Source organism: Drosophila ficusphila, unplaced genomic scaffold (assembly GCF_018152265.1).
Source record: "Drosophila ficusphila isolate 14025-0441.05 unplaced genomic scaffold, ASM1815226v1 contig_580, whole genome shotgun sequence".
NCBI classification, from domain to species: Eukaryota; Metazoa; Arthropoda; class Insecta; order Diptera; family Drosophilidae; genus Drosophila; species Drosophila ficusphila.
This window is the reverse complement of record NW_025064510.1, coordinates 178,193-197,459: the sequence shown is the minus strand read 5'-3', so window position 1 is coordinate 197,459 and position 19,267 is coordinate 178,193. Positions and strand designations below refer to the sequence as shown.

The 19,267-nt window shown below is 42.7% G+C and overlaps 1 protein-coding gene across 1 annotated transcript; it reads right to left on the bottom strand.

Annotated features, from left to right (window-relative positions):
- Nucleotides 1-15,992: 15,992 nt before the first annotated feature.
- LOC122320473 lies at nucleotides 15,993-16,664 on the bottom strand. The gene has a single exon (XM_043208582.1). The coding sequence runs from the start codon at nucleotides 16,662-16,664 to the stop codon at nucleotides 15,993-15,995; it is 672 nt and encodes a 223-aa protein (XP_043064517.1).
- Between the last annotated feature and the right edge of the window lie 2,603 nt (nucleotides 16,665-19,267).

Sequence of the window (19,267 nt, the reverse complement as noted above, 5' to 3'; positions counted from 1 at the left end):
ATACTAGACTTCAAATTCTAATTCAATAATTCAACTTTTATTAAATTTAAATAACAACAAAAAAAAAAAAAACTGGCTTCAGCCAACATCGGCCCCGTTTAAGGCCCATCCGGCTTCAACATATTGAAAGCGGCGCTAATTTGTGGATGGCCCGCTTAAACATCCCTCCCCCGCTGGTCCTCACTTCGACGACCCTGACCATGCCGTCCTCTCCTGCGTGAGTGGCGACGATCCTCCCTATCAGCCCTTCTTGAGGCGGCAGGTTGTCTTCGGCGCCGACGACCAGTTGTCTTTCCTGGATGTTGGGCTGCTCCTGGTGCCACTTGCCCCGAATTTGCAGGCCCAGCACATAATCCTGGGACCATCGCCGCCAGAACATTTGCCTGGCTAACGAGACAAGTTGCCATCACCGCAAGCAACTGAGACCCGCCTGGTCCGGGGTCCGCAGTGATGGGATGGGGTACAACGGTCCGCCCGTCAGCAGGTGCCCTGGCGTTAGCGCTTCTCCGTCGCTGGGGTCGTTGGTTAACGCGCCTAGCGGCCGGGAGTTCAGCACCGCCTCGATCCCGACGAGCACCGTCTCCAGCTCCTCTGCGGTTAGGAGCGCGCTGCCTACCGCTCGTAGGAGTAGGTTTTTGGCAGACTTCACACCTGCCTCCCAAAGACCGCCCATGTGCGGAGCCCGAGGCGGTGTGAACGCAAACTCGCATCCGCTTTTTGATGCGAATTCGCGTATGGCGTCTGCCTCCTTTTCGATCCGCTCCCGAAGGCCTTGGAAGTGGAGACTGGCTCCTACGAAGTTCGTCGCGTTGTCGCAATGGACTGTGCGAGGGCATCCTCGGCGTCCAACGAACCTTTGGAAAGCCAATAAAAAGGAGTTAGTGGTTAAATCTGAAACAATTTCTAGATGAACCGCTTTGGATGCAAACAAACAAACAGCGCTATGTAGGATTTATAAGGAGGCCTTCCACGAATGTCGTATAGACGGGGCCACAAAAATCAACGCCACAGATAGTAAATGGGCGGAGAGCACGGAGCCGATCTGCGGGTAAATTTCCCATAATTTGTGTTATTAGTCGAGGCTTGCATTTAAAGCAGCGAATACATGATCGAACTATTTGACTGCAGACCTCCTGAGCGTTTACGATCCAAATACGCTGTCGAAGGAGACTCACAAGTGCTCGTGGCCCGACATGAAAATTGGTTAAATGAAGATGCCGGACATAGCTCTGAACAAATTGGGAGCATTTTGTCAACAGCAGTGGAAACTTGGCATCGTACGATATAGGAGCATTTGCTAATCGCCTCCCAACTCGCAACAACGAAAACTTACACCAAGTACCCGAGTCTTCATGAATGAATGGGTTCAATCGTTGAAGACTTGGACCAACTCTGGAGTTCTTCCGAACTTTTTCCAAGACTTCGTGATACTCGTGTTTCTGGATGGTCTCGACAATTTTTAAAAAGGCTTCGTTGTACTTAGTCGGTGACAGAGTTTTTTCAAAAACTATACTCTTGTCTCTGCATTTCCTTATAAAGCGGAAAATGTAACCGAACACTCTAATCAGCTTGAGGTGTGACGAAAATCCCTCGATGACATCTACCAGTTCCGACTTCCGTACCGTGGCGGCCATCGTTACCACAGTCTTCCTTGATTCCTCAATTAGGACCTTTTTATCAAGAACGAAATGTGCATTTTTAGGCCAGGCCTCTTCTTCATTCTTCTAAAAGGATGGTCCAGTAAACCAGATTGAATTGTTAATTTCATCTATGTCACAACCTCTTGATATAATATCTGCTGAGTTCTATTTAGTTGGGACATGCCGCCACGTAGTTTCTCCTGACTACTCCTAAATCTCCGCTACCCTATTCGAGACGAATATCGACAAAGAAGACGGATGGGATCGAATCCAATGCAACGTAACTTCCGAGTCCGACCAATATACTATTCGTTCGATAGGGACCTTTAATAGGGGTTTGATTCTGTGACAGAGATCTGCGAGAAGGTGAGCGGCACATAACTCAAGCCTTGGGAGCGTTTTAGTCTTGAGCGGCGCTACTTTAGATTTTGACGTCAGTAATGACAGTTTAATACCTTCTGCAGTTTTGCTACGAATATAGACGCAAGCTCCATAAGCTCTCATGGATGCGTCGGCAAAGGCATGCAATTGAACCAGTGACATCGGATCGGTGTGCACATACCGCGGAATTGTTATCTCTTCCAAACGAGACAATGTATTTTTAAATTTATTCCACTTCCGAGTCCGACCAATATACTATCCGTTCGATAGGGACCTTTAATAGGGGTTTGATTCTGTGACAGAGATCTGCGAGAAGGTGAGCGGCACATAACTCAGGCCTTGGGAGCGTTTTAGTCTTGAGCGGCGCTACTTTAGATTTTGACGTCATTAATGACAGTTTAATACCTTCTGCAGTTTTGCTACGAATATAGACGCAAGCTCCATAAGCTCTCATGGATGCGTCGGCAAAGGCATGCAATTGAACCGGTGACATCGGATCGGTGTGCACATACCGCGGAATTGTTATCTCTTCCAAACGAGACAAAGTATTTTTTAATTTATTCCACGCAGTTTCCAAATGCACAGGAATCGACTCATCCCAAACCAACTTGTTCAGCCAGAGTTCCTGCAATAGGATTTTTCCTCTGATAACGATAGGACTAAGCAAGCCGAGGGGGTCGAACAGCTTCGATGTCACCCCAAGACGGAATCATCAATTTCAAATTTGAAAGAATCTTCGTTAGGCAACCACGATATTCTTAACGCCTTCGTCGACTCTGAATCCGAGATCGGTATGAATTTAACTGTGCTCTCAGTGTCAATTCAAACCCGGCGGTTTGAAGAACCTGAGACACTTCAGACCTAATAGATCTGAGCTCCTCGACGCATGCAGCACCAGTTAGCATAGACGTAAAAGTCGGATCCAATAACTTCAGCAGCTCTATAGAATGAAAGTTTGGCAGATTCACTCAACCTTTTTAAACACCGAATCGCTAGATATGGAGCTGGACCAGTTCCATATGTTACGGTGTTGAGCTGGTACAATCTCAAGGATTCTGAGGGGACTCTTCTCCACACTATGAGTTGAAACGGCCTATCCGCTTCATTCACCATTACTTGGCGATACATTTTTTTAACATCGGCTGTCAGAGCAAACCTGTGCAGCCGGAAGCGGAGCAGTGTGGAGTATAACTCATCTTGGATAGTTGGGCCTACCATCAAGATATCATTTAGGGACACCTAAGATGACGTTTTGCAAGAGGCGTCAAACACGACACGCAACTTAGTAGACGTACTCTGGGGCCTAAGGACACACTGATGCGGAATTACATAATGTGGAGTCAAAGGAACTTTATTGTCTGTAGGAGACATATGACCTAACGCGAGGTATTCTTCCATGATTTCGAGATACATTTTCTTTAATTCAGGATCTCGAGACAACCTTCTTTCGAGCGACAAAAACCTCCTTTTTACAACCTCGAATGAGTTGCCCAAACCAGCTGGATCAGATTTAAAAGGCAATCTTACTTCAAACCGACCTGATGGCAAAACCTGAGTGGTCTTTCTATAGTGTACTGCACACAACTTATGCTCAGGTGATAGAATTTTCTTTATAGATGGCATTTCTTTCAGTGACCAAAACTTTTGTAGCGTGCTATCAAGCGATACTAATAGCTCTTCACTACAACTGAAACTATTCACAACATCTCTTGGGACAGACGCCTTGTATCTGCCTGAAACAACCCATCCAAGTAGGGTCTTTTGAAGAGTTGGATAGTCAGGACCTTGCTTAATTTGACCAACAGCTAAAAGCTCGAAAAATGATTCTGCTCCTATGAACATATCTATTCTATTCTTTGTGGCTTGTAGAAATAGGGGTCTGCTAATGGTACGTTCTTTGGAATTTTCCAGTCACTGATATTCACGGACTGGTCCGGATGATATCCGGATATCGATTTCAAAATCCAAAAATCGAACGAAAATTCACTACCATTTATTCGCGACTTCACCACTGTGTGTACCTTTTTCTTAACTTGAGATTTGGATTCGCCAATACCAAGTAAGTTGATATACGATTCCTCTTTACGGAACTGTAAGCGGCGAGCAAGGTCTTCTGTAACGAAATCGGCTCGAGCCAAAATGTATTCACCGCTTTTCGTGCGGACACTTACGATCGACGTGGCCAAAATCACCCTGTCCAATGATGTCGCATGCATAACATGTGACATGGAAGGCTGATCCTGACTTTTAGAGGGAGACAGACTCTCTTGGGGTGGTGGCAACGCTAAACTATTCTCGGAGACGGTATACCTGTGCAGTAAAACGTGATGCGAGCGACCACAAACTCGACATTTACTACCCTTGCATTTGGAAACCGTATGACCCTTTCGCAGACAATTTATGCACAAAGACGCAGATTTAACAAAATCGAACCTTTGCATTACTGACAGCCGACCAAACGGAATGCAGTTCGCTAGGACATGGTCTCCAGCATTGCAATAGCTACAACTGTTGCGTGAAAACAACTGGTTAAAAAATGGGTGATCCAACGAAGAGAAAAACAAGAAAGGAAGCTAGCTTCGGCAAGCCGAAGCTTATATACCCTTGCAGTCATCAAATATGTCGAAAAAAATGCATAAAGGCTAAACAACATCGAAGCTAAGACGATTTTTCTATTCATTTTCCATATTTTCGCCTATAGATCATATGGGAGCTATATGATATAGTTGTCCGATTTTCATCAAATTTAATTCGTAATTCAAGAGTCGTTAGAAAACTTTAAATTTCAAAAATCATGCTTATCAAATAAAAACCAACGATGTTATAATTTTATTTCCGTTATTTCTATATAGATTTTTCGATCTTTCCTATGGCAGCTATAAGATATAGTTGTCCGATTTTTATGAAACTTTTTTCTCAATATAAGGGTTGTTAAAAAACTTGATATTCAAAAAATCATGCTCGTGGGATAAAAAACAACGATGCTATCAATTTATTTCCATTAATTCTATATATATTTTTTGATCTCTCCTATGGCAGCTATATGATAGAATTATCCGATTTTGTTTAAATTTTATTCGAAATTCAATAACAGTTCGAAAACGCCATCTTGAAGAATTCAAGTCGATCTGATCAAAAACAACAGAGTGAGAATTTTTAATTTCATTCTCTTGTATTGGAGCTATCCGATATAGTCGGCCGATCCGGCCCGTTCCGACTTATATACTGGGTGCAACAACTACACAACTTTTGGGAAAGTTTCAGTACGATAGCTTTAAAACTGAGAGACTAGTTTGCGCGGAAACGGACAGACGGACAGACGGACAGATGGACAGACGTACAGACGTACAGCTATATTTCGATTCTGCTCGTGATGCTGATCAAGAATATATATACTTTATGGGGTCTGAGGTGTCTCCTTCACTGCGTTGCAAACTTCTGACTGAAATTATAATACCCTTTTGCTGTGCAAGGGTATAAAAAGCCTTCCAAAATAAACTTCCGCACACAATAAATCGACTTGCTTGTTCGTTCGTTCAAATTCAAAGAGATCTCTTTTTATTAGCAGAGCTGCCAGACATTTGTTGTGGCCACACTCCACTTTTTTGGTAATTTTTAGGGTATTATAATTTAACATTTCCCGCTAAACTTAACATCGGCCGCGTTGAACGACTGAAGGTCTTCAATTCAAACAATACAATTCAATGTGCTTAATACAATTCAATGCTTAATACAATTCAATACTCAATACAATTTCAATATGCTTATACATACAATTCAATAAAGCAAACATGCTATTCTAATGGTAGAGGTGCTAGCTTGTGGATAGCCCGTTTGTATACACCACTCCTTGTGCAGACAACTGCAACTCGAACTCTACCATGGCCGCCGACCACTGTCTCTGCAATTCGCCCTATCAGCCACTGCTGAGGGGGCACGTTGTCCTCGTGAACCAGAACTATTTGGCCGATCGCTAAGTTCTTTTCCTCCTTTGTCCATTTTCCTTTTTGCTGCAGACTTAGGACGTAATCCTTAGACCACTCGGCCCAAAAGCGCTGCTTGATTGCGCAAATTCGATGCCATCGTTGAAAGTAGGTCAGATTCCCGTCTCCTGTTTGCGGAATTGACCCGAATGGAGGCGCAACGAGCGTTCTCCCTACGAGAAAGTGCGCCGGCGTTATTGGTTCTACGTCGTTGGGACTCGTTGATTCTGCGACGATGGGTCTGGAGTTTAAAATGGCTTCTACCTCCACAAGCGCCGTCTCGACCTCGTCTTGTCGCAGCACTGCGCTCCCTATCGCCTTGATAAACAGCGACTTCGCTGACTTCACCGCAGCTTCCCACAGGCCGCCGAAATGGGGAGCACGCGGTGGAATGAAAGCAAAGGCAATGCCCTTGGCTGCCGCATCCTTGGCTATTGAATCCCTCGCAGCCACGAACTCCTCCTTGAACTCTGCCAGCATGCGAGCAGGCCCGACAAAATTGGTAGCATTGTCGCAATAGATGGTCTTGACCACGACGACCTACAAATCTAGAAAGACACATCAGAAATGATTTAGAAGTTAGGTCAGTAACGAGCTCTTAGTGAACTGCTTTCGTTGTGAAACAAATAAACACTACGATATACATTTTCACAGGAGATTTCCGTCTTATCCCCAAAGTTACTGAAATTGGACCAAAGAAATCTACTCCGCTGATCTCAAATGGATCATTTGCAGTCAGTCCGTCAGCGGGTAAATTACCCATTATCTGGGAAGCCAAAACGGGCTTGTATTTGAAACAATGAACACACTTTCGAACAACAGCTCCACACTCTCTTCGAGCAATTATAAGCCAGACTTCTTGCCGAAGTAAACTAACCAGAACTCGAGCTCCAGCATGACAGTTAGTTAAGTGCAGGTGTTTTATGTATCGCAGAATGAATGTGCAGTCTTGTCGAGCTCTAGCATGACAGTTAGTTAAGGCATGAGTAAGGGAAATTTAGCATGGTGTGGCAACGGTGCATTGAATAATCGCCCTCCTACTCTCAATACCCAATACTTTCGACCCTCCAATTCATGTTGATATAGAAATGGGTTCAACTTTTGAAGAGATGGTTGCAGTAGAAGCGATTTCTGAGTTTTCTCTATATCCTCTCCGTACATAAGGTGCTGCAGGAGGTGTACAATCGCGATAAATGCTGAGTTCAGCTCTTCAGGTGATATCTGAATTGATTCATACACCACCTTTCGCCCATTTATGAATCGAAGCATATATGCTACAATGCGCAAGATTTTCATATATGATGACGTGTTTTCTATCAATTCAACGATTGGATGAGGTCCCACATCGGCCGCGATTAAGCCTGTGGCAGACTTGCGCGTCTCCAATGCTTGTTGCTCCTCAGAAAGTTCAAAATGAGGGTTAATTGGCCAAGAACTTTGATCGCGCTGCAGGAACGAAGGAGCTGTAAACCAAAAGGATGATTTCAGCTCTACAGCTGAGCATCCTCGCGATACCAAATTAGCAGGGTTATCACTTGTTGGGACATGGCGCCAAGATCCTTCTGCTGTCAATTCTTGTACCTCAGCGACCCGATTGGCGACAAAGGTATTCAAAGTAGACGGATGTGTTTTGAGCCAATGCAAGACAACCTCTGAATCGGACCAGAATACGATTTGTTCGACTTGAAATTCTAGCAAGGGCTTGAGCTTGGCCCATAAATTTGCTAGTAATTGTGCTGCACACAACTCTAACCGCGGCACTGATTTAGTTTTCAGTGGTGCCACTTTCGATTTGGCTGTAAGAAGCCGAACAATTTTATGCTCTCCCACATCTATCCGTAAATAAAGACAACAGCCATAAGCCCTGGTTGAGGCGTCTGCAAAACCATGGATTTGACACTTGAACTGTGCCTCATACCCTATGTGGCGAGGTATGATTATTGAGTCTAAGCCCTCAAAATCTGCCATAAGGCTGGCTGCAATGCCTTGCAAGTTAGGTGGCAGCAAGTCATCCCAATCTAAACGTTGTAACCAAATTTCCTGAATAAATATCTTTGCTCTCACGATAATCGGACACAAAAGTCCAAGAGGATCATATAATCGAGAAACAAAGGCCAAAATCGTCCTCTTAGTAAATGGTTCTTCTGCATGTAAACCTTCAGCAGAGTATTTAAATTCATCTTTTAATGGATCCCAAAAAAGACCTAGTGTCTTAGTCTCATCCTGCTTTCCTACTGCCACAGCTGAATCAAGTGAACTGACATCCTTACAATTCGAGTACCATTTAGTCAGTTCGAATCCATGCTCGCTAAGAACCGACACCAATTCGGAGTGCAATGTCTGTAACTCTTGACTTGTGTCAACACTTGATTATAAATCATCAACGTAAAACTCATTGGATAAAGCTCTAGAGGCAACTGGATGGGAAAACTTGTGCTTTTCGCTCAAATACTTCAAGCACCGGACAGCTAGAAATGGCGCTGAAGCCGTTCCATAAGTCACTGTTCTGAGTTTGAATATTTGTAGTGGATTTGATGGACGTTCTCTCCAGACAATCAGTTGAAAATTGTGCTGGGTCTCGTCAATAAGAACTTGTCGGTACATTTTTGCTATATCAGCAGTTACAGCATATCGACGGAATCTAAAACGCAACAATGTTGAGTATAATGTTGGTTGAATGGTTGGACCTACCATGAGTAAGTCATTAAAAGAAATTTGAGACGAAGTTTTACTCGACGCATCGAAAACTACTCTAAGTTTTGTCGATGTGCTTTGAGGTCTCAACACGCATTGGTATGGAATGAAGTAATGCGGTTCTTGAGGGATTTTATTATCTGTGGAACTCATGTGTCCAAGATCAAGATACTCCTTCATAAATGCTATGTACATTGCTTGATTTTCAGGTTGTTTAGCCATTCTTCTCTCGAGTAATGGTTTCCACAAACGAATTTTCACAAAGCTGCTGTTCTGGGGTGTAAAAACGAGGATTTGATGAGTTTGGAAGATCTTCCAACTCCCAGAACTTTCGAACGAAGTCATCTAAAGCCTGTGGGTCGCTAATTGTACTTATTAATGAAGTATTTGTTGGCATAGTTTGGTGGTTTGATTTGCACCGGCCAGCAAAGATCCAACCCAACTCTGTTGCTCTCAACGGTGGCAGCCCTCGGCCACAATCTATTCTTCCATCTCTGAGCAGCTCAAAGAATGACTCAGCACCTAAGAGAATATCGATACGTTGAGGTTTATAAAAAAGCGGATCAGCTAAGTCCACATTCTTTGGATACTTTATGTTTTCTATTGGCCGATCTGGCTGAAACGAAGATATAGAAGACATAATGCCGAATTCGGTGAGAATCTCCTGATCGTTAAAACGAGAAGCAAAAGATGTCTGTACCACATGTTTTATTTTTGATGTCAAGCTATCAAAACCGAGCAGATTGACCTCTTGCCTCTTTCTTTTAAGTTTAAGCATCTTGGCTAACTCTTCGGTCATGAAGTTAACCTGAGAACCTCCATCTAATAATGCTCTTGCCAGCTGATAGGTTCCGGCTTGGTCTTTAATTTTCACAACAGCAGTTGCTAAAACTACTCTATCTGTATCGGAACTTGCATGATAAGACGAAGCTGTTGTTGACGGACTTACACGATTTTTTGATTGAGTTAGCTGAGAAGCATCCTGTGTTCCTTAAACAACAGCGATATGCGATGCTGCAGACGGTTGAGAGACAAAGGTCGTTTGAGGATTGGTATACCTATGCAATAAGGTGTGGTGTGGCTTTGAGCACACTCTACAGGGTCCAGATTTACAAGCTGTGACTGAGTGACCCTTGCGTAAGCAATTTATACAAAGTGGATGACTTTTAGCGAATGAGAATCTCTTATTGCATGGACTAGCAGCAAACGCTGAACACGATTGAATGTAATGTTGATCAGATTTACAAAACACGCATTTTTGTTGATCTACCTGAACTGCTGTCAAAGAAGTTTTACTGCTCTTTTTGAAAGACTTATTTGATTTTGCATGACTGGAGGAGGCATCTTCAGCTGACAAATGCTGAAATCTTCTTTTAAGAGCAGATTCACAATCCTCCCAAGAGGGGATCTTGGAATAGTCTAAACTCTCTTCCCATTTAGTTTTAGTAGACTGATCAACTTTACTCATAGTAATGTGAATGAGCATGGCCTCGCAAATTTGTTTAGAGTCTGCTAAAGATGATAAGGATCCATAAATAGCTCGAACATTATCGATCACTGCCCTTAAGGCCGTAGAATTGGCGCTCTGCATTTTGGGAATATCAAATAATTTCGAAATATTGTCGAATGCAATTAAACAATTATTATCGTACACCATTTTAACTGTTGCTAGTGCCTTTGGATAATTTGCAGAGGTAATTTGATATGACTTTACTGTGCCTAAGGCCTCTCCTTCAAAACAAGAAAGCAAGTGGTTGAACTTTTCAATATTAGACAAATTACAATCACTATCCACCAAGTTTTCAAATAACCCAATAAAATTCTTATACTCAGCATAATCACCACTGAACTTAGGAAGTTTCATTGCTGGTAGTTGCTTTGACTGCTTAGTATTACTAATCATAGTTGAATTAGCACTATCTTTGGGGAAGCACGGTCGATCATTTTTACTTAACAATAGATATTTGGTTACTACGAACAAAGCTTCAAGATCAGCTCTACTATCTGTATTGGGGTTAATTTTCTCCAAATCTAATTGAATCTGAAATGCCCTATCCATATATCGATTTAAGATTTCTAGTTGGCATTCCACGTGCATAGGGTCCATGTCCTCAGTCTCAGCGACGCTTTTCCGAATACGTTCTATATCCCTCATAACATTTTTGTGAAGTTGATATACACAATCAAATTGATCCAAATCGGAGTCATCAAAAGACTTGTTTACTTTGCGTTTACCAGGCATGATTATAAAGTTCAATAAAACCAATTAAAATACCAAACTGTAAATTAATATTGCCAAAATGATATATTTCGTGTTTAATATGCGCCGACAGCTACCAATTGTGCCTGCCCAAATACCGAAATGAACAAGTAACTTTAATCAGCCAGTTAAATTTTTGTCACAAATTTGCACTCAGTAGCCCACTGTAAATAAGCAAAACCAATAGTTGCTACAGTAAAATGCAGATGGCAACCTCCAAAGGTCCAACTGCACAAGCACAAAGAAGAATGCAAAAAATCAGCAAGTTAAATTTTTGTCACAAATTTGCACTCAGTAGCCCACTGTGCATAAGCAAACCCAATTCTTGGCACAGAAAAGTAGGGGGAGAGTGGGGTAATGTCGTCAGTGGGGCAAAGACGTCACTCGCTATTATTTTAAAAAATATAAGGGCTACCAACCCAATTTTTTTAGCGTAAGTGTATTGCACTATTCCTACATTACAGACGGAGTTTGGTAGAATTAAAGGTTATGTATAATTATTTATTCATCAGAAAGTGTTTCGGAGCCTCAAAAGTAATTTTTCTCCGGCGCAGAACTGTTTTTCTTCCAAGTACATTTTCGATCAAAGAAGTATAAAGGTAAGTTATTATTGTTGAGAAATGTTTGGCGAACACGAGATGGTAGGTTGTGTAACAGCTGATTCGAGTTTCGATTTGTTATTCATGTTTTTATCAAAAAAAGTTGCGTGGGGCATTGTCGTCACTCAACGGGTGGGGCAAAGTCGTCACTGTATTATCTCAGACTGAAATACAAACTCGTATCAATTTATTATTGTTTTGTGATTGTTTATGTAAAGTATTAAATATAAAATATAATTTCTCCAAAATGTTCTTCAAACAAAAATAAAATTCTCTTTTTTTGTGTTTGCAGCATAATGGTGCGCACTCACAGGTGATTTTTGCTTTCTATCCTTCACTTAGATCTGAATGTGTCAAATTTTTGCAAAAAATATAGTGTTCCACTTTTTTATATGTATGAATATCAATAAATGTGTGTTTGACAAGTTGAAATAGTTTTGTGTACATGGGTACCTATATTTGCATTCATTATTCTATGTGACGACTTTGCCCCAGGGGGGTGACGACTTTGCCCCACGATTTTTCAATTTTCCAATTTTGCCTTCTTTCAGATAACAGTTTCGTATTAATAAACAAATGAGAGGATGTCCGAAATACTTACTGCATTTTATAGCCAGATCTTTTCCGAATCCAACCATGTATATTACATGATAAAAATAAGTTATTTTATCAATAAATTTCGCAATTAAAAAAAAAGTGACGACAATGCCCCACTCTCCCCTACAGATGACAACCTCCAAAGGTCGAACTGTACAAGCACAAAGAAGAATGCAAAAAAGGGAACTGTATTTTCTAAGTATTGATGCACTGGACAAAAAATTGAAGTTGAAGAGGTAGTGTGTATGTAATTGTAAATTGAATAAATAATATATGGCCAAAATAAAATATATTTCGTATTTAATGTGCGCAGACAGCTTCCAGTTGTGCCTGCCAAACACCGAGATGAACGCGTACTTTTAATCAGCAAGTTTAAATTTGTCACAAGCAGTTTTTTTTTTTTAAATTAGGTATGTACTTGAACACTCAATAAATTTATTGGTAATGATCACTTGCACTCTCAAATAATTTATTGAATGCTGTTACCTGTTGAAAACTTTCCTTGACAAGGCAACTCATGTGCCGGCGATGTCCGAATCCAAAGGTCAAAAATTCCAAAAATTGCGAAGATCCAGATTATCCAAATGTCCAAATGTCCACCCGGGGGCGCCAAAATGTTGCGTGAAAACAACTGGTTAAAAAATGGGTGATCCAACGAAGAGAAAAAAAAGCCTTCCAAAATAAACTTCCGCACACAATAAATCGACTTGCTTGTTCGTTCGTTCAAATTCAAAGAGATCTCTTTTTATTAGCAGAGCTGCCAGACATTTGTTGTGGCCACACTCCACTTTTTTGGTAATTTTTAGGGTATTATAATTTAACATTTCCCGCTAAACTTAACAACAACCTTGCACGGACTTAGAGTTGGTCGAAGAACACGAAAACTTCGATTATGTTTGATCGGAATTATTTTATTTTGATTTGGATTCGATGTTTCCTCAGCAGATAAATGCTGATATCGGCGATTTAACATCTTTTCACAATCGGACCAAAGCGGCAAAGTTTCATAATCGAGCTGTTCTTCCCATTTTTGTTTAGTCACTGGGCCTACCTGTCTGTTCAAGACGAGATATATCAACATTGCATTGGATATTTTTGTGTCACTGACGACGCTGACTGATGTGTCATTTTCGGGAGAGTAAACAATGTGGAAATATTATTCATGAAAATTAAGCATTCGTTATCGTAAACTTTTTTAAGGCTGGCCATAGCCTTCTCATAGTTGCTCGCGGTGACTTGATAAGCCTTAATGGTCCCTAAGGCTTCACCGGAGAGACACGAAATCAGGTGATTAAATTTCTCGATAACTGGAATGCTGTCGTCTTGATGAACGAGAGTTTCAAAAAGGCTGATGAAATTTTTAAACTCCGAATATTTGCCGCTGAACTTTGGCAAGGCCAAATTCGGAAGCCGAGCTCGAGTTGGGGCTACAGAAGCTGATCCGGAAATTTTTGGATCGATTGCTGTCTTCAAGGCCGACAAGAGCGACATTAATTTTGCCTTGGTCACAATTGATAGCTCCTCCAACTCATCTCTAAATTCATCGCCATCATCTATATCTTCTATCTCTTCTTGCAACTGATTTGCCTTATTAATTGCAGCGTTAAAAGTATCAAATCTACATTTTAATTCTTCTTCTTTAATCGCGATCGCGCCAGAATCGAATCGATCACTTAATCGGCGAATGCTTTTTACTAGATTTTGTAACTTGGCTTTCAAGTCTTCAAGCAGGTTACTTTTTGGCTTTTATTTGCTCATTTTTGAATTAAATTATCAAAAACCAAATTTATTAAAGTAAATTATTAAAGGACCAAGAGTGAAAAATTTAAATAAAATAAATTTTCGAATTAAACAACAAAAAAATAATAATTTATAAATTATTAAATTTGTTCGAAAAAAATTATTAAATAATTATTTAAAGGCGAAAAACAACGAAAATAATTTTTAAATTGAATATCGAGGCACGAAGTATCAAAATTAATAGTGGGTGCAAACGACGGCGAAAAATCAAATGCGAAAAACCCGAATGCGGGGTAGCGCGTCACTTGACGGTCCGTTAACCTGTAGCGCGCCCAAATGACAAGAACCCAACAACAACAACAACGCTGCTAGCGGCGACCAAACGAAAGCGAAAACGAAAAAAAATTTACCGCTGCAGTTGCTTGTATATAAGGGCTTATTTATTTGTGTATAACGGCTCAGATTAACTTCCCAACTATTAAATTGCGAGGTTTTAACGATAATTAAAAACAAGGGGGGGCGACAGTGATTGCAATAATTTAACAAAATTTAACAAAAGTTGCTTCCAATTGCGGTTCAAATAGGATAAATTTAGCACTTGTAATATATTATGTATGTACAAACATATATATATATAATGGCTTTTATTACTTTTGAAGTATTTAAATGGTTTAAATTTTATCATGCATGCAATTTAGCTCTACTATATTGTACATATGTGCCAAGAATTGAAAGCGAGGTGCACTTTTTCAGCACTAGACAATTAACAAATATTTTTAGTTTTTTTATGTCTTTCTTCCCTGCTTTGGGGAAGAAGACCACCCTAGCTCTACGCCACGCATTTGGGATGTGTCCAATTGCTAGGCTGCTTAGCATCAGTCTCCTTAAGCGGGTTAGGAGTAAATCTAGTCCCTGCTGCAGGAATGATGGAGAGATACCATCCAGACCAGGTGACTTAAATGGCTGGAAGGTCCCAATTGCCCATTTAAGTCTCTCCGGAGAGACTAGAGACTTGGCAATTGCCCCGTCCTCTGCGCTTGGTCTGAAGTGTCTTGGAGTGGACGATGCCTCCATTGGGTTGGACGTATCTTCCGCCAGGGGTGAGCTCCCGGGGAAGTGTGCTTTAAAGAGTAAAGCTAGTTTATCCCTATCGTCGGAACTGTAAGAGTTGTCACATTTCCTCAGGGCTAGGTTACTTTCTGGTGCAACTTTGGCCATAACCTTGTGCAATCTTGCCCCTTCATGGGCAGTGCTGATTGCCTCACAGAAGTCTCTGTAGTTCTTCCGTTTGGCCTTCCTGATCTCTTTGTTGTAGAGCGTCAGGCTGTGTGTATATTGTCTCCAGTTATCCTCGCTCGTTTTTGCTCTGTTGAAGAGCCGGCGGGTGGAGATTCTGAGCCGTTCCAGGTTGTCGTTCCACCATGAGGCGTCTCTATCTGCTTTCCGTCTGCCAAGAGGGCAACTGTCCTCAAAAGCATTGGTTATCTTCTTGCAGAGGTTATCCACTGCCTGATCTAATTCTAAGGAATGTCTGGGTATACCTGACGGTTCGTTAGAGAGATCGAGCTCAAGAGAGGACTAGAACCGATCCCAGTTTGTCTTTTTGGGATTCCTTTTGGGGGCGTCCCTAGCGGTGTTGAAGTCTATATGCTTCCCCATATCACGTGATGTGCATTGGCGTCACACCCGATGATTAGGGGCATCTTCTTCCTCCTGCAGCATTCCACGAGTCCGATGATTTCCGGTGGTGGGCATGCTGCATCCCCTGCAAAATACGCCGATGGTATGGCGATCGCTGGTAACTTTCCTGTGCCGCTCACAGTTACCGCGACACAGTCACTGCTTAGGAACTCTGAAAAGATATTATAGTTGATATCTTTTCTTATTAATATGCATGCTCTGGGGTGTCCACCCCGTTGGTCGCATATTACCTTTGATTCCTTGGTGTAAAAGCCTTTAATGCCCTGATTGCACCAAGGCTCCTGTATGAGAGCTAGCCCGAGATGTTGGTTGGTGAATAACCTGGCTAGGACGGCTGATGCCGCCTTGGCTCGGTGTAGGTTCACCTGGGCTAGCCTCGTGCTGCTGTGTGCATCCATCATTGGAGCGGATGCTCCATCTTTGGTGAAGGGGGCGGGTGTTCCCCTCCACTGCCATCCGTCAGAGTGACGTCGGCCTCAATTTCGTCGTTATTGTCGGAGGGCGTAGGATGCTTCTCATCCTCATTCCTCACGTCTGTAACGGCGCCAGGGTCCTCCTCTGTACCCATAGGCTCCTGTGGCTCGTCGAGGGATTCCTCGACCTCCACTTTGCCATCAGGGGGACCAGAGAGCGCTCCTTCTGTTTCGGCCATCTTTGCCGCCTTTCTCAGCCCACTCACCGAGACGGTACCATACCTAAAGTTGAGCTGATGCCCTCTAGCTACGATCTCGTCTCGGGTGAGCTGGTCGATCCCGATGACGAGGAGTGCTCCGTCTCCATCGTTCCTTCGGGAGACCACTCTCCAGGCATCCGTCTCCAGCCTGTTCTGTCGCCCAAGCATCGTGAGAAGTTCCTCATTTTTTCTGTCCGAGCTTCTGGGGCAGAAGACCGTGACATTATATGCCGCGGGGATATCTTCTCCCACCTTGGTTTCTAGGGGCACGCCCTTCCACGTTCTGAGCAAGCGCACAACGGCCCTCAGCCAGTCCGCTGAGTCCTGGTCCAGGCAGTCGCTGAGGAGGTATCCTACCCTGAAGTGGTACCCCAAAACGCGACTGCCGTGTCCCATGCCGACGTGACTACGTCGTCCATGATGGCCTCCTCCAACTCGGCTCAAGTGCACCTGTGGGAAATCCTCAGGTAACACCGCCACTCTGACCCTCCTGGCGGCCTCCGCATAGGAGGTGTGTGTGCCAGTGAGAGGGGCTGTGGAGATGGAGGGTGGCTGCTTCGCTCTTCACTTGCCCTCGGTACGCTGAGTGTTCCAGCAGATGCCTTAGGGGGAGGTCTCCTTGCTGCCGCCGCCTTTGAGGTGCAAGTCTCCTCTGGCTTTGGGCCCCACCCCTTTTGGGGTGTTCGTCGGAGGGGTGAGGGTGCTGTTACCCCGCTTGCTGGAAGGTGCACTACTTCGGGCCGCTGGTCGTGGCTCCTTTGCCTTCCTCAGTGCCTCGTCAGGTGACATGCCCTGCTGGAGGTATCTGAAGTACCATTTTGTTTTTGACCCCGGCAGGCCTCTCCTGTTGGGGTCGTCTAGGCACTCGAGGCAGGGATGTCCTGCGGTAGCTTGTTTATGTTGTTCTTTCTCATAGTAGATCCCATGAGTTGCGGAGAATGTAGGGTCCGCCCGGGCAGAGATCCGCCATACCCGGGTAAGGCATAGTTAGGACAGGCGGTCGCCACTTGCCTGAACCTTCCGTGAGAGACTGGGCTAGTTGTTAGTCCGGGCCCCCAGCCAGGCTGACTATCGGCACGGATCGGATGACACCTTAGTCCGGCACCGGAGTGAGATTGTGGGAGGGGAAGTTGGTAGGTAATTGTGAGGGAAGAGGGGTATGTGAGGCTACAATTTGAAGACGGCCAAACAAGCGTCTTATCAGTACACCGACTTCGGTGTACCCGCTGTTTGTCCGGGGTTGCTTATTAGCTTGCGCTTATTCACAACTAACCTTACGAAGAAGGTCGTTCGCTATCCGCAACCTGCGACCCGCCTGGGTGCCTCAGCTAAGCCCCCTCTTGAACATCTCACTAGTTCTCGAGGAACAGGATCTTTGTAGTTATATTCTCAAAAATTTGAGTCGATCCCGAATTCATATTGAAAAAAAAAATATTTACTACATTTATTTTCACAAATTAAATCTAGAAAAACAAGAACCATAATTTAAACCTTATAATATTATTGCACATTCTCCTCAATCCTAACGCTTCCCTGAAACGACGATAAGGAACAATCATAAGTAATTAAGACGTTAAGAAAATCTTTAAGAAGAAAAAGAATATTTGAATGTAATCAGACAAACCACTCACTAGGAGATAAGATGACTTGTAGCTATTCCTTATTGTTTAATTTGATTATGAAAGTTATTGGATCTAGTAAATTGTGAATTTTGAAATCGGAAATTATGAAGTGCTAATTTTTATGCTTTCCTGAATTGACATGGCAACTTAGAGAAATTCGGAGGAATCTTTGGGTATCTTCTAAAAAAAAAAATTGTTATAGAAGATCACGGTTGGGTTGGGTAAAGAGCGACAACGAGAGTCAAATACCATCTAAGACCTCACGTCGATTTCCTTATCTAGCAGTCCACCCTTTTCTGCATTTATTTGTATATTAGTAATTGTTATTGACCTTTGATATATATTTTTTTTGAGAGTTAAGTTCTCCTTTTGTAGTTTCCGTAAACTAAAAGTTATGTGAATATGGTAAGGGACGGCAACAAACCCACCCCATCGCCGAATGAGCTTAGGCACAAGAGGATTCCGCCCGCCGATATTCCCAAACCAGGAAGGGCCAACTGTCCAGTTTATAGCATAGGCCCGGAGCATTCTTCATATACCGCTCCCCTCCACATACACATCCACCATTACATATTCTTTTTGACGCCCAACGTGGGGCAGCGAAGGCTGCGCAGGCAGCCGCGAAAGTCATGACAAGATAATGTCACCCCACTTATCCCGAATTTTGTGAGTTATATTCTTTTTTAAATATCCGTGTATCACTACGGGTGAAGTAAGTTAGACTAGCGAGGTCTTTTTAGGGGGAAAGATCTGCTACTAGTTTTTCGAATCTGATTATTCAGACTAGGATAACAGATGAGATTCAGTAAAAGATCTAAGTAACAGAAGCTAGAACACCAATGGCCTAGACCATATATGGAAATCCAGTACTCAAAATAATTGCTCGTTTGCTTTCGTGCTGGGGACATTAGTTCAGTTAGTTTTAATGCACGGATAAGATTCCTAGCTTAGGTAGTCTTGAGAATATTGCACATTCGGCTAAGATCAGATGCCAGTACTCGATTACCTTGTTAGGTTATACTTTCCCTTCATTATAAAACGAGACAAAGACTGATTCCCAAACGCATCCGCTAAGATGAATTTCTATTGATGATTGGAGATTGTTTTTTTTCGCTTAGGTAACTGGAGTTTGGAACTCGTAAATATGTCACCATACTTTACTTGCCGAACCGAAACTGATAGTGAGAATGACATCTGGGTAGTTAAATTCATCAATTAGTCTCAATAACCCGGAAGATTCGTTTTAAATTAAGTGAATACTGCTAGATTTGGATACTCCCGAATTTTTTTTAGTTGCAAATTTAAGTCAAATTTAGGAAAATAAAGTAATTTATTGCCCGTTGGTCATACCCCTCCACATGCCTTATCGGCAATTGA